Below are 12,906 nucleotides of genomic sequence, written 5' to 3' on the forward strand. Positions count from 1 at the left end.
ATAATGATTTATCAGAGTCTGATCTTAGGATCCACATATGAGGGAGAACTTTGAGACAGAGTCTCCTTGTAGTCCCAGCTGGCCTGGAACTATCTATGTAGACCAGGTTGGCTGCAAATCACAGAGATTGGTCTGCCTCTGCCTCCTGGGATTAAAGGCGTGTGCTGCTGGGCATGGTGGCACATGCCTGTAGTCCCAGCACTTGGGAGGCAGAGGCAGACAGATCTCTGTGAGTTCAAGGCCAGCCTGGTCTACATAGTGCGTTCCAAAAAGATCAAAAACAAAAAATGTGGGAACATATTAGATTAGGTGTGGTGGCCCCACACCTTTAATTCTAGCACTTGGGAAGTAGGTAGGTAGATTTCTGTGAGTTTGAGGTCAACCTGGTCTACATAGTGAGATTCAGGACAGCCATAGTGAGACTCTGTCTTTTTTTTCTTTTTTTTTGTTTTTTTGTTTTTTTGTTTTTTTTTGGACAGGGTCTCCCTGTAGCCTCAGTTGCCCTAGAACTCACTATGTAGACCAGGCTGGCCTGGAATTCACAGAGATTCACCTGCTTCTGCCTCCTGCATGCTGGGACTAAAGGTGTGTGCCACCGTGCCTGGTGAGATTGTCTTTAAAAAAAAAAAATTGGGACAGAATCAGAGACTTTATAGAAGGCCAAATAAAGTAATTATATAAAAGTTTTCAGGAAGTTGGTCCTGGAAAGACGGCTCATCAGGTAAAGAGCATTGGCTGCTCTTGCAGAGGACCCAGGTTCAATTCTCAGCACTCACAGAGCAGCTAACAACCATCTATAATTCCAGTTCCAGTAGATCTGGTGATTCTGTAGGCATTGCATACATGGGTGCACTTACGTACATGCAGGCAAAACATGCATACACATAAAAATAAGGTGTTTTTGGGGGGTTATTTTTGAGACAAAGTCTCCCTGTCTGGGGAGGAATTTGCTATGTAGACCAAGCTAGCCTTGAACTAAGGCTGGAAAGATGGCTCTGCTAAGCCTGATGACCTGAGTTTAATCTCCAGGACCCACACTGTAGAAGGAAGGAACCAACTCCCACAAGTTCTCCTCTGACATCCAGATGTGCCATAGTATGTGCACATGACACACAAACACACACATACACACACACACACACACACACACACACACAAATAGCTAATTGCAAGGCCAGCCTGGTCTACATAGTGAGTTCCAGGACAGCTGGGGCTACAGCGAGACCCTGTCTCAAAAAGACCAAAAAAAAAAATTAAGATATATACTAATAGCCCATTCTGTTTTAAGCATTCTAGGGAAAAATGCAGTTTATGCCTTCAAGGAGTTCACTGAATGCTTCAGAGAGATAGGTAAATACACAAATATCTGCAGGACAGGAACAAGAGGAGGGGGGCTCAGGGATGGCTTCATGGGAGGCTTAATGATTTATCAGGAAATAAGACGACGACTTAGGTCTTGCCTGAGGCCCATTCCAGTACCTGAAAAAGCAAAGAGGCTGGAAAGTTCCTTTAAAAAAATCCCAAAAGTGGAACTGAAAATTGACTGAGTCAGTAAAGTATGCTTGCTGTGCAAGCATGAGGACCTGGGTTCAGATCCCTAGAACCCATGTAAAAAGCCAGGCACATCAGTTAATGCCTGTAATTCCAAAGCTTGGGAAGTGAACACAGAAGGAACTCTGGAGCTTATTGGCCAGCCAGTCTAGTCATTAGTAAATTCCAGGTTCAGTAAGAGACCCTGTATCAAAGAGTAAAATGGAAGCCTGGCATGGTGGCAAACGCCTTTAGTCCCAGGCATAGGCAGGCAGATCTCTGTAAGTTTGAGGCCAGCCTGATCTACATAGCAAGTTCCAGGCAGCTGGGGCTACAGGAAGACCCTGTCTCAAAAAGACCAACCACACACACAAAACCCAAAAGAAAAATATAAAGAAATACTAGGTGAGCAAGGCATAGTGGCACACACTTGTAATACCAGCACTTGGGAGATGAAGGCAGGGTGATCAGGTGTTCAAGGCTAGCCTTGGCTACACACTGAGTCCCTGTATCAATGAATGAATGAATGAATGAATGAATCAATCAATCAAGCACCAATACTGGAAACATTGGTCATTTAAAAATGGAATATGCCTTTAAGTAATGAGTATAGGTAATTTTTCCTCAGTATCTGTATTCTCGCACATTTGAAGAATCGCCCCTATTGACAGCATTCTCTTTGGGAACCATGTACAAGGCTCTGGGTTTGATTCCCAGCACTACAAAAACAAATGAACTTCTGGGGGTGTGGCTCAGTGGTAGAGTCCCTGCCTCAAATGCACATGGCCCTGGATTGGCCCTGGACTGCCCAAACTAACACAAGCAGAAACAAAGAAAGCTACTATTTTTTCTGAAAGTGGATTTAAAAAAAAAAAAAAAGGAGAAGAAAGAGTCTCATAGCCAGTGATGTTGAGTGGACTCTATGAAACTCTGGGTTTGGTCAGCTCAGGCAGGGAAAACTGTTCCCAGAGGAGTGTGATTTCCTTCTCCCCAGGCAGCTGCTCAGCAAGGGATGCAGGCACATCAGGAGCCCCACAAGAGAGGCCTCTTCCTCCCCTCTCCTCATGAGTGGCAGCTGCAGCAGTTTAGGCCCGGTGCAGATCAAAAGCTGGCTCACTGCTCTTCTAGCCCAATTCCAACTCAAGGTCACAGTCATCACCCCCCACACCCCCACTCCAGAGGAAAAATGGATTAGAATGAAATGAAATTCAAAAGAAAGCAAATTCATCTCTGAAGAGCTGGGCAATATGAATGCTTAGTGATACAACAGTTGGAAAACCTCAATCAATGCAGAGAAGTGAATTGTTAAAAACAAACAGCTCTTTTATGTTTTGAGCTATTTGGAGTGAAGAGCCAGAAAAGCAGCAAAAAGCAGCACATCATTCATCCTGCTGTTCCAGGAAGCATGTCCATGATGGGTTAGAACATAATCCAAGGCAACCAGTATTTCCTCAGTGCTTACAATGTTTCAGGTACTAACTAGGTCAGGTCTTGGGTTAGACCACATAGTAATTTGAAGTGATGGTTCTCAAAGTACCACTCTAAGGAGAAATCAGGATCTTGGGCCAAGCTGTATATAACACTTTCCTTTGGGCTGAGAAGATGGGTCAGTGGGTAGTGGTTGCTGTGCATACATGATAGAAACAGCTCTTGTCTTACAGAACTTAGACTACAGTCCATTCATAAAGAATGCATGCTATGAAAAGGAAGTTATATATTTCTTTATTTCTCCTGAATACATAAAATAAGGATGTAATTTAATAAGCATCCTCATCATACAAAAATAGAAACAGGTTCAAAGTTCCCCAGGTGATCTTGCTAATAACTGATAGATCTAGAATCTGAATGCAGGCATTTGATTTCAGAGATTATATTCTCACTTGTCATTTCAAGTGCACTCCACAGACAAGGTGACAGTGAGAAAACTGTCACTCACTCATGAAGGTATACATGCACCAGTCACTACAAACACTGCCTAACTGAGCCAAAAGTTTTTGAATAGCCAAGACTTTCTTAATGAAGGAAGCAAAGTATTTTGTGTGCATGTGTGTGTCTGTATGTGATGTATGCATGTGTGTGCACATGTTGCGTGTGTGCAGGTAGACTTGTTTGTATGGGCAGATGTGGAAGCTGCAGGCCCATGTCAGGTGTCTTCCTCTATTGCTAATATATTTTTTGAGACAGGGTCTCTCTTTTGAACCTGTAGCTCACCAATATACCGGTCTCCACCTCTGAGAGCTAGAATTACAGGCATGTGTGGCTACACCAGCTTTTCACATGGGTGCTGGGATCCTCATGTATGCACAGCAACCATTACCCACTGAGCCATCTTCTCAGCCCAAAGGAAAGTGTTATATACAGCTTGGCCCAAGCTCCTGATTTCTCCTTGGAGTGGTACTTTGAGAACCATCACTTCAAATTACTATGTGACTCTTTCTGCTTGAACTAACATGGTACATTTTTTTCCATGTACCCTCTTCTATACTATGTTATGATTATTTCTCTTGGTGTATACTTATGTATACATATGTGTGCATACTGTGTGAGTGTGTGTGCTTCCTAAAATCACCTTAGGACGGTCTAATCTAAATGGAGTCAGAATTATTGCAAATACTAATCCTTGTGTACACCAGTCAGAATGCCTAGTACAGAGCCCACAAGACAGGAAGGCTCAGTCCACAGCTTTTTATTAATTAAGAGCACTTTTGCTAGATTTTAGGAAATGAATACTACACAGCTGGATTGTGCAGTTACAGTCAAGCACCTGCCAATCTTTCAACAATGACTGAACATCTCCCATGTGGCAGGCCTTGTGCTACACACTAAAGAAACAAAGAACACAGTCCCCATCAAGGAGGAACATACAGTCAGAGAAAAAGAACTGACACATGAATAGAGCACTAGGTGACATGACAGAGATGTGTGTCAAGTGCTGAAAAAGCGAGCGATTCTCTGGGGCATCAGAAAGCGTTAGAGCAGGTTTTCAGCTTAAAAGGATGAAGGTATAGCCTGTGAGAGCTAAAGTCACAGCTTATTAGCAAAGCTTTAAGGGCACTTTTAACAGGTGCACTCTACATTATAAAGGTTTCAAAGTTCAAATTTGGTTTAAGTACTTAAATAAGACCCTATATGAATATGAAAATCATACAAAACTGATTTGAAATCAGAAAATTTACTGGTTCTGTGACTTTTGTTCTTTCTGATCCTCATCTTCTTGGCCTATAAAATGGGACTATATTAATATCAAAGGAGTAAGAAATGATCATTTTTGCATACCCACATACAACGTTCATACTTACAAACTACCTAAGGCAAACTACCTAAGCTGTTATCATTTTTAAAATCAGCTTAAAATTTTTAAAAAGAAATGTGAGACATAGAACAACTTGGAACTCATATTGTTGAGAAAGTAAAAGGATGTAGAGCCACTTTAGAAGCTTCCTATAACTTCCTATAAATTCAAACATATACCATACTTCCCATTTGACCAAACAACCATATTCTTAGAGAAATGAAAACTTATGTTCTCACCAAACCCATATATATATATATATATACTGACTCTGCTCTCATAATTGCCCCAAATTGGAAGCACAAATATCCTTCAGTTAGTAAATGGACAAATCACGGCACATCTTTTCAATGAAATGCTACTCAGCAACAAAAAGGAACAAAGCATTTAACACAGGCAAATACAGGTAAAGTTTGAATATATTATTCTAAGTGGAAGAAGCCAGGCTCCAAAGAGAAAATGCTGTAATTTTCCATTTATATGACATTCTGGAAAAGGAAAAAAAAAAAAAAAAAACAACAGGGACAGGAACCAGATCAGTGGTTAACAAGGACTTAGGGTGCGAAAGGAATTGACAACAGATGCAAAGGGGACCTTCTCGAGATAACAGAAATGTCCTTTATCTTGATTAGGTTGGAATTTACTGTACATTAGTCAAAGCTCATAGAACATGTTCACTGAAAGTAAACGATACTGCAGAGTCTAACTTTATATCACAATCGCTAAGAGAAACCAGTATCAGCTGCTATAATTAGAAGGCAAGTTAAAAATCAAACAATGAGGGTTAGAGAGAGATGACTCAGTGATTAAGAGCACTGGCTGCTCTTGCAGAGGACCTGGGTTCTATTCCCAGTACCTACATGTAGGCTAACAACCATCTGTAACTCCAGTTCCAGAGGAATCTGGCACCGTCTTTTGGCCTCCACGGGCATTACACAACACAGGTGCAGGCAATAGGCATGCAGGCAATAGGCAATACACTCATACACATAAAATAAAAATAATTTTTAAAAAAGAAAAAGAAAAATTAAACAATGAAGACTGGATGTGGTAGTACATGTCTTTAATCCCAGCACTCAGAAGGCAGGGGCAGGCAGATCTCTGTGAGTTCGAGGCCAGCCTGGTCTACATAGGGAGTTCCAGGCCAGGCCAGCCAGGACTACAGTGAGACCCTGTCTCAGGAAAAAAAAAAAAAAAAGAAGAAGAAATACAATGAAAACAAAATCATATTAGAAAATTCTAGCAAGATATCAGTACCTGCCAAAGATTTTGAGCCTGAGGTTCCCTTTCTGTTGGAAAGGATTAGGAATCTTTTTGGAAAGATTAGGAAGTGCTAGATCAGTGTTCAGGACACACCAGCATCACTCTGGGAACTTCTCCTTGACATAATGAGGTTGAATGAGAATTTAAAAGGGAAGAACTTTCTAATCATGTGACTTAATGCTACTTAAGGCAAACCACAGGACATCCTGTGCTGTCTGAAACACTGAGATAAGACATGAAAAGTGTCTGACCCAAAGGAGGTGGTCAGAGAATGTTTGTTCCCCTCTCCTACAGTTTTCCCACAAAGCCAGAGTATACATAAAAAGGAGTGCAGGCAAAATGCCTAAATAAATGGAGAGAAATATTGGGATTTCAACCTTCCCCAAATTGATCTACAGACTCCACACTCGAGCTCAACAAATCCTACCAGATTCTTTTCCATAGATATCAGCAAGTTAATTCTAAAATTTTAAATGGAAAATACAAAGGTCTATTATAGCAAAGTAATTTTTAAAAGAACAAAGCACTTCAGTAATTAAGCTCTATAGAAATCAAAATAGTGGGGTGCTAGTATAAGTATAGATATATAGATCAATATAACATCAACCACATCTGAGAAAAGACATGGTCAACTGGCTGCCAACAAAGGTTGTTTCAGCAAATGGTCCTGGAACCATTGGACAGTCATACTAAAAAGGAGAAAAGAAAAAAAAAATGGAGAAGAAATAAACTCTTTCTCAAGGAGACAGACAAACCCAAATCTCACACGATATACAAAAATAATTCAAAATGCTGGGCATGGTGGTGCCCACCTTTAATCCCAGCACTTGGGAGGCCAGCCTGGTTTACATAGTGAGTTCCAGACCAGCTGGGGCTACAGGGGGATCTTGTCTTTAAAAAAAATCAAAATGGATCAGATTTAAGGTAAAATTTTAAATGAGAACTGCCAGGAAAATATCTCTGTGACTGTGGATTACACAGTGAGTTCTTAGAATGACACTAAAGGCACAAACCACAACAGAAAAAAAAAATTAAAATTTATCAAACTTAAAAAAAATTCTGTTCTTCAAAAGTAACACAAAGAAGACAAGCTGGGTATTGTCTCTCATGCCAATAGTCCTGGTACTTGGGAGGCAGAGGCAGGAGGATTGCTCCAAGTTTGAGAAGCTAGCCTGGTCTGCATGGTGAGTTCCAGGCCAACCAGGGCTACCCTAGTGAGACTCTATCTCAAAAACAAAAGACAATAAAATCATCTATTGACAAATGAACAGATAAATGAAATGTGATACATACATATAATGGAATATTATTCAGTCCTAAAAAGGAAGGAAACTAATATATGTTATAACATAGATGAATTTTGAAGACATTATGCTTAATAACATAAATCAGTCACAAAATATAATACTTTATAATTCTACTTGCATGGAGTAATTGAAATTAAAGACAAAAAAGAAGGTTTAGAGATAAGGGGAAAGGGAAAGGGGAATCATTGTACAACCTGCAGGAGTCAGTTCTCTGTGTCCTCCATGTCCTGAGGACTTAGGCTTAGCAGCAAGTAAGTACCTTTATCTGCTCAGTCATCTTGCTAGTCTCATTCGTAATGTGCATTCATAAATATAGAATTTCAGTTTTACAAACTGAAAAAGTTATAAATATGGTAACAACTGCATTACGAATGTACATTTAATAACAGTTAGGATGAGGCTAGCAAGATGACTGAGCAGATAAAGGTGCTTGCTGCCAAGCCCAATGACCTGAGTCCTTGGAACATGGAGGACACAGAGAACTGACTCCTGCAAATTGTACACTGACCTCCACATACACCCTCACACACACAGACACACACACACACACACACACACACACACACACAAACTAGTAAAGATGATTAGCTTTATGTGTCTTTTACTGAGTTTAAAAAACAACTTGTAAAAAACATGGATGAATAGCAAACAGTAAAAAAAGCCAGACATACTGTGTGATTCCCTTTACCTGATATTCTGAAGAAGTTAAAACAATAGGGTCATAGGCTAGGTGTGGGCGCACATGCCTTTAATCCCAGCGCTCAGGAGACAGAGACAGGCAGATCTCTATGAGATCGAGGCCAGCCTCGTCTATATAGCAAGTTCCAGGCCAGCTGGGGCTACAGGGATACCCTGTCTCAAAAAAAATAAGTTAATTCAAAATAAAAACACAAAAAACAACCAGGTCAGCCCAATGTGGTGGTACATGCCTTTAATCGCAGCACTCAGAAGGCAGAGGCAGGCAAATCTCTTTGGGTTTGAGGTGGATCTGGTGTACATAGCAAGTTCTAGGGCTACTAGAGCTACATAGTGAGACCCAGTCTCAAAAAAACCACCACCAACAACAACAATAAAAAACACCCCAAACCTGAAAAAGCCAAACAAGCAAACAAAAGATAAAATGAAACAAAACAAAAAACCCAGCAGGGTCAGGGATCAGTGAGATAGCTCAGCAGGTAAAGACACTTGCCACCAAGCCTAAATTCAGTCTCTGGGACCCACATGGTGGAACAAGAAAACCAATTCAAAAGCTGATCTCTGACCTCCATTCATGCACTGTGACATGCATTTGTGGGTGCCCCCATAAATAAATAAATAAATTAATTAATTAATTAATTAATTAAAAAACCAGGAACAGATACTAACATGTTAGTGGCAGGCAGGGACTTGATGGGGGAGGGGAAGGAGACTGTATCAGGGCAGCAGGGAGTTTTTGAGGCTAATGGAGCTGTTCTATACTTTGATTGTGGCAGACTATGTACCTAAAAGGAGTTGACTTTTACTACATATGCAGTATTTTTTCAAAAACCTGACTTAACGGCACATGAAGAGCATCCTGTACAAAGCATCCTTCCTACCTTTCCTCCACTTGGATGGAGAGTTGATTGCAGAGGTTGTGAACATACTGAGCATAACTTTCTGCCTGAGTCATGTCATAGGCAGTTAGGTGGATATTTAAAACCCCGTATTCATAATCTGTCCCCAGATTCATGGCTCTTATGTCCACTTTTGCTTTCTTCTTCCTGGGCTGAATAGAAAATAAAAATAAAAATAAAATCAATCAAAGCACTATATAAGAAATTTGATATAGTGTGTTTATATATATATATTTAAATCAATTTTTCAAATAAAATTATTCACTGTTTTTCCCTCAGGTTACCCTTCCTAGAAGCTAAAGTTCTCTTGAGAAGGAATGGGAAGCTTTGCTCACCAGTGGGCTATGACACTGGCCAGTACCAGAAAGAATACTGCTGGAGTGCTGCATTATTTTAACAAGAGTATGTGGGACTGCCTTCTGCCATTACCTTGTTAGTTTGTAATTTGGTTGTTTTTGCTCTTTTTTTTTTTTTTTTTTTTTTTTTTTTTTTTTGTCTTTTTGAGACAGGGTCTCCCTTTAGCCACAGCTGGCCTGGAACTCACTATGTAGACCAGGCTGGCCTGTATTTCTGGGGTCTACCTGCCTCTGCTTCTCAAGTGCTGGGACTAAAGGTATGTGCCACCTCGCCCGGCCTGCGATTATCTTGCTTTGAGACTCACCTCCCATCTCTAGGCCTGTTTCTCAATTTGTAAGTTGACAGAGTTATGCTAGATCAAAAGATTTCTGTTGTTGTTTTGTTGCTGGTTATTCAACCCTTGTGCATGCTAAGCATGTGCTCTATCACTGGGCTACATCTCTGGCCTAAGAGGGTCTGTTTGAAATTATTTAAATTATTTATTGATATGTGTGTGTGTATGTGTGTGTGTGTTGATGTGTGTCAGTGTGTGTGTGTGTGTGTGTGTGTGTGTTAATGTGTGTCAGTGTGTGTATGCCATAGCACATGTTTGGAGGTCAAAAGATAACTTTGTGGAGTCATTTCTCTCCTTCCATGTCTATGTGGGTTCTTAGAACTAAACTCAGGTCATCAGGCTTGTATAGCAACTGCTTTTACTCAATGAACTCTCTTGCCCACCCATTTGTTTTTTGAGACAGGGTCTTGTGTATCCTAGGGTGGCCTTGAACTATGTAGTGCTTCCTCCTCAGTGCTGAGATTAAGGAATGTGCCACCAAACCTAGTTTTATTCAGTGCTGGGTTTTGTTAGTTACCGTGGGTATTGGGAACCAAGCCCAAGTACTCTATAAGAGCAGCCAGTGTTCTTAACCACCGAGTCATCTCAACAGTCCCTCAGTTCTGGGTTTTGAACATACTAGGCAAGCACTCTGTCAACTGAGATAGCCCCTAGCCCAAGAGGTTCTTTTAAAAACTAAAAAATAGGGGCTGGAGAGATAGCTCAGCAGTTAAGAGCACTGAGTGCTTTTGCAGAGGACCTGGGTTTGATTCCTAGTACCCACATGGCGGCTATGAACCGTCCTTAACTCCAGTTCCAGGGGAATCCGAAGCCCTCTTCTGACCTCTGCAGCATTGCATGACATGGGTGCACTCACTTACATGCAGGTAATACATTCATACACATAAAATTAAAAAAAAAATTTTTAAAAAACCTAAATTCTCTCTATCATGTGCTTCCCAGGAATCAAATTCAGATCATCAGGTTAGCAGCAAGCACCTTTACCTGCTGAGTCATCTCACAGGCCCCAGCTCCCCATCCCCCAAGAGGTTCTTAATGTAGAATCTACAAGTGAAATTTTTTTTGGGGGGTCTTTTTGAAACAGGGTCTCCCTGTAGCCCCAGCTGTCCTGGAACTCACTATGTAGACCAGGCTGGCCTTGAACTCACAGGGATCCACCTGCCTCTGCCTCCCAAGTGCTGGGATTAAAGGCATGCGCCACCATGCCCAGCCTACAAGTGAATTTTAAGGGGTATATATACCCAAAATGTATATGAAAAATTTTCTATGTACACCTTTTTTGAGGAGACAATCCTTAGCTTTCACTTGAATCTTAAAAAAATCAACAGCAGAGAGGAGGTGTGGAGGGGGGAGAATCTAAATACCATCAAACTATACTGTATGAAAATTGCAAAAATTCAATAAAAAATAATTTTTAAAAGAAAAAAATCAATTTCAGATAGCAAGGTATGTTTATATGATCAGGTCTCAAGCATTGATTAAAAAGAAATAAGAATTTCTGTAGAGTTCTGTAGCTACCACAGTCATTGAAGGCTAATGACATATGAATAAAACAACTTTTATAAACAAAACAAAGAAATCAACACCAGGTATGGTGGTGCACATCTTCAATCCCAGCACTCAGGAGGCAGAGGAATGCAGATCTCTGTGAGACTGAGGCCAGCCTGGTCTACACAGAAGTTCCAGGCCAGCTGGTCCTATAAGGAGACCCTGTCTCAATAAATAAATCACAGCAAGGAATTTCTGCCTTAGTTCTCTTACAGCCCTCTTAGCTCTGAAATTTTGAAATTCTGTATACAGCTTTCCTTTGGAGAACTCAGGACACTTTTATTTATACCTTCTCTTCCATGCAAAGGAGTGCTTTACTATATATCAACTTGTGCAGGCTGCTATAAATAGCTAGTGTGAAACCTGGGGAAATACATCTAACACGATGTAGATCAGATGAAGAAAGCTTCTCAATTGAAAATAATTAACCTAAATGCCTATCAAGAGGGGGACTTGCTAAAGAAATTGTACTAACCTCATATGAAAAAAAATCTTTAAATGATAAAAACATCATAGAATGGTATACTTAAAATATTGCCACACCTACAAGGCTGGAAGGAGAGAAGAGATGTGTGTTATATGCATTGTTTTCTTGCACATCCACACAAGATGTTCAAAACCACTAACATCATTGGCTGCCTGTAAGAAGAAATGGATGGCAAGGGCATAAGGATAAGAAGGAGCTTTGGGGGCTGGAGAGATGGCTCAGCTGTTAAGAGCACTGGCTGTTCTTGTAGAAGAGCTGGGTTCGAATCCCAGCACCCACATGGCAGCTAACAACTGTCTGTAACTCCAGGGTATCTGATGCCCTCTTCTGACTTCTCCAGGCATTCCATGACAGGGGTGTACCTAAATACATGCAGGTACATAAAAATGATAAGTAAAATATTTTTTTTTCCAGGCCCTATTTATTCATTTATTCATTTATTTTTATTTTTTTGTAACTCCATGATGCCCTCTTCTGACTTCTCCAGGCATTCCATGACAGGGGTGTACCTAAATACATGCAGGTACATAAAAATGATAAGTAAAATATTTTTTTTCCAGGCCCTATTTATTCATTTATTCATTATTCATATGGCTCTCAGTATGCACGCCTGCCCTAATTGGCCTAGAACTCATGATGTAGATCAAGCTGACCTCTAACTCACAAAGATTCACCTGCCTCTGCCTGTGTCACCATGCCCAGAATGAACATTAAAATCTGCTAGTGTGTTACTAAAACCCAAATGATTGGTAGAACTAGGATTAGAGACTAGATGCAGAGCCAGGTATGCCGGCATATGCCTGTTATCTCAGGACTTGGGAAGTTGAAGCAAGAGGATTAGGAGTTCAAGCACAGCCTCACCAGGCCAGCCTCAACTACATGAGACCTGTCTCAAAAATAAAAAAATGGTAGAATCAAATGTCAAGAAGCAATTCATTATACCCGGGATGCAACTCCAGATAATGCCAATAAAATTAGAGTAAAAATAAATGGGAGAAAAAGAAGCTGAATTTTGTGTCATATTTAGGAATGATCAATAGATAGTATTTAGCTATTGTCATTGGAAATAACAGAATTATGGGTCAAGTATACTTTCCAATGTAAAAAGTAAATTGTAGCAGACTCGGGAAATGAATCATTTAGTAAAGTGTTTGCCACTGCACCCAGATTAAGTGGGTACCAGGGAAATCCAA

General features: G+C 40.5%; 1 protein-coding gene across 1 annotated transcript in view; it reads right to left on the reverse strand.

Annotated features, from left to right (window-relative positions):
• Window positions 1–12,906, reverse strand: part of Mrpl48 (mitochondrial ribosomal protein L48) — a 65,439-nt gene that overhangs the window by 7,937 nt on the left and 44,596 nt on the right. Inside the window, exon 5 of the mRNA XM_008852716.2 lies at window positions 8,970–9,139. Within this exon, the coding sequence (XP_008850938.1) occupies window positions 8,970–9,139 (170 nt within the window). The remainder of the gene's footprint in view (window positions 1–8,969; window positions 9,140–12,906) is intronic.

The sequence above is a fragment of the Nannospalax galili genome, unplaced genomic scaffold, assembly GCF_000622305.1.
Source record: "Nannospalax galili isolate Female #2095 unplaced genomic scaffold, S.galili_v1.0 scaffold686, whole genome shotgun sequence".
NCBI lineage: Eukaryota > Metazoa > Chordata > Mammalia > Rodentia > Spalacidae > Nannospalax > Nannospalax galili.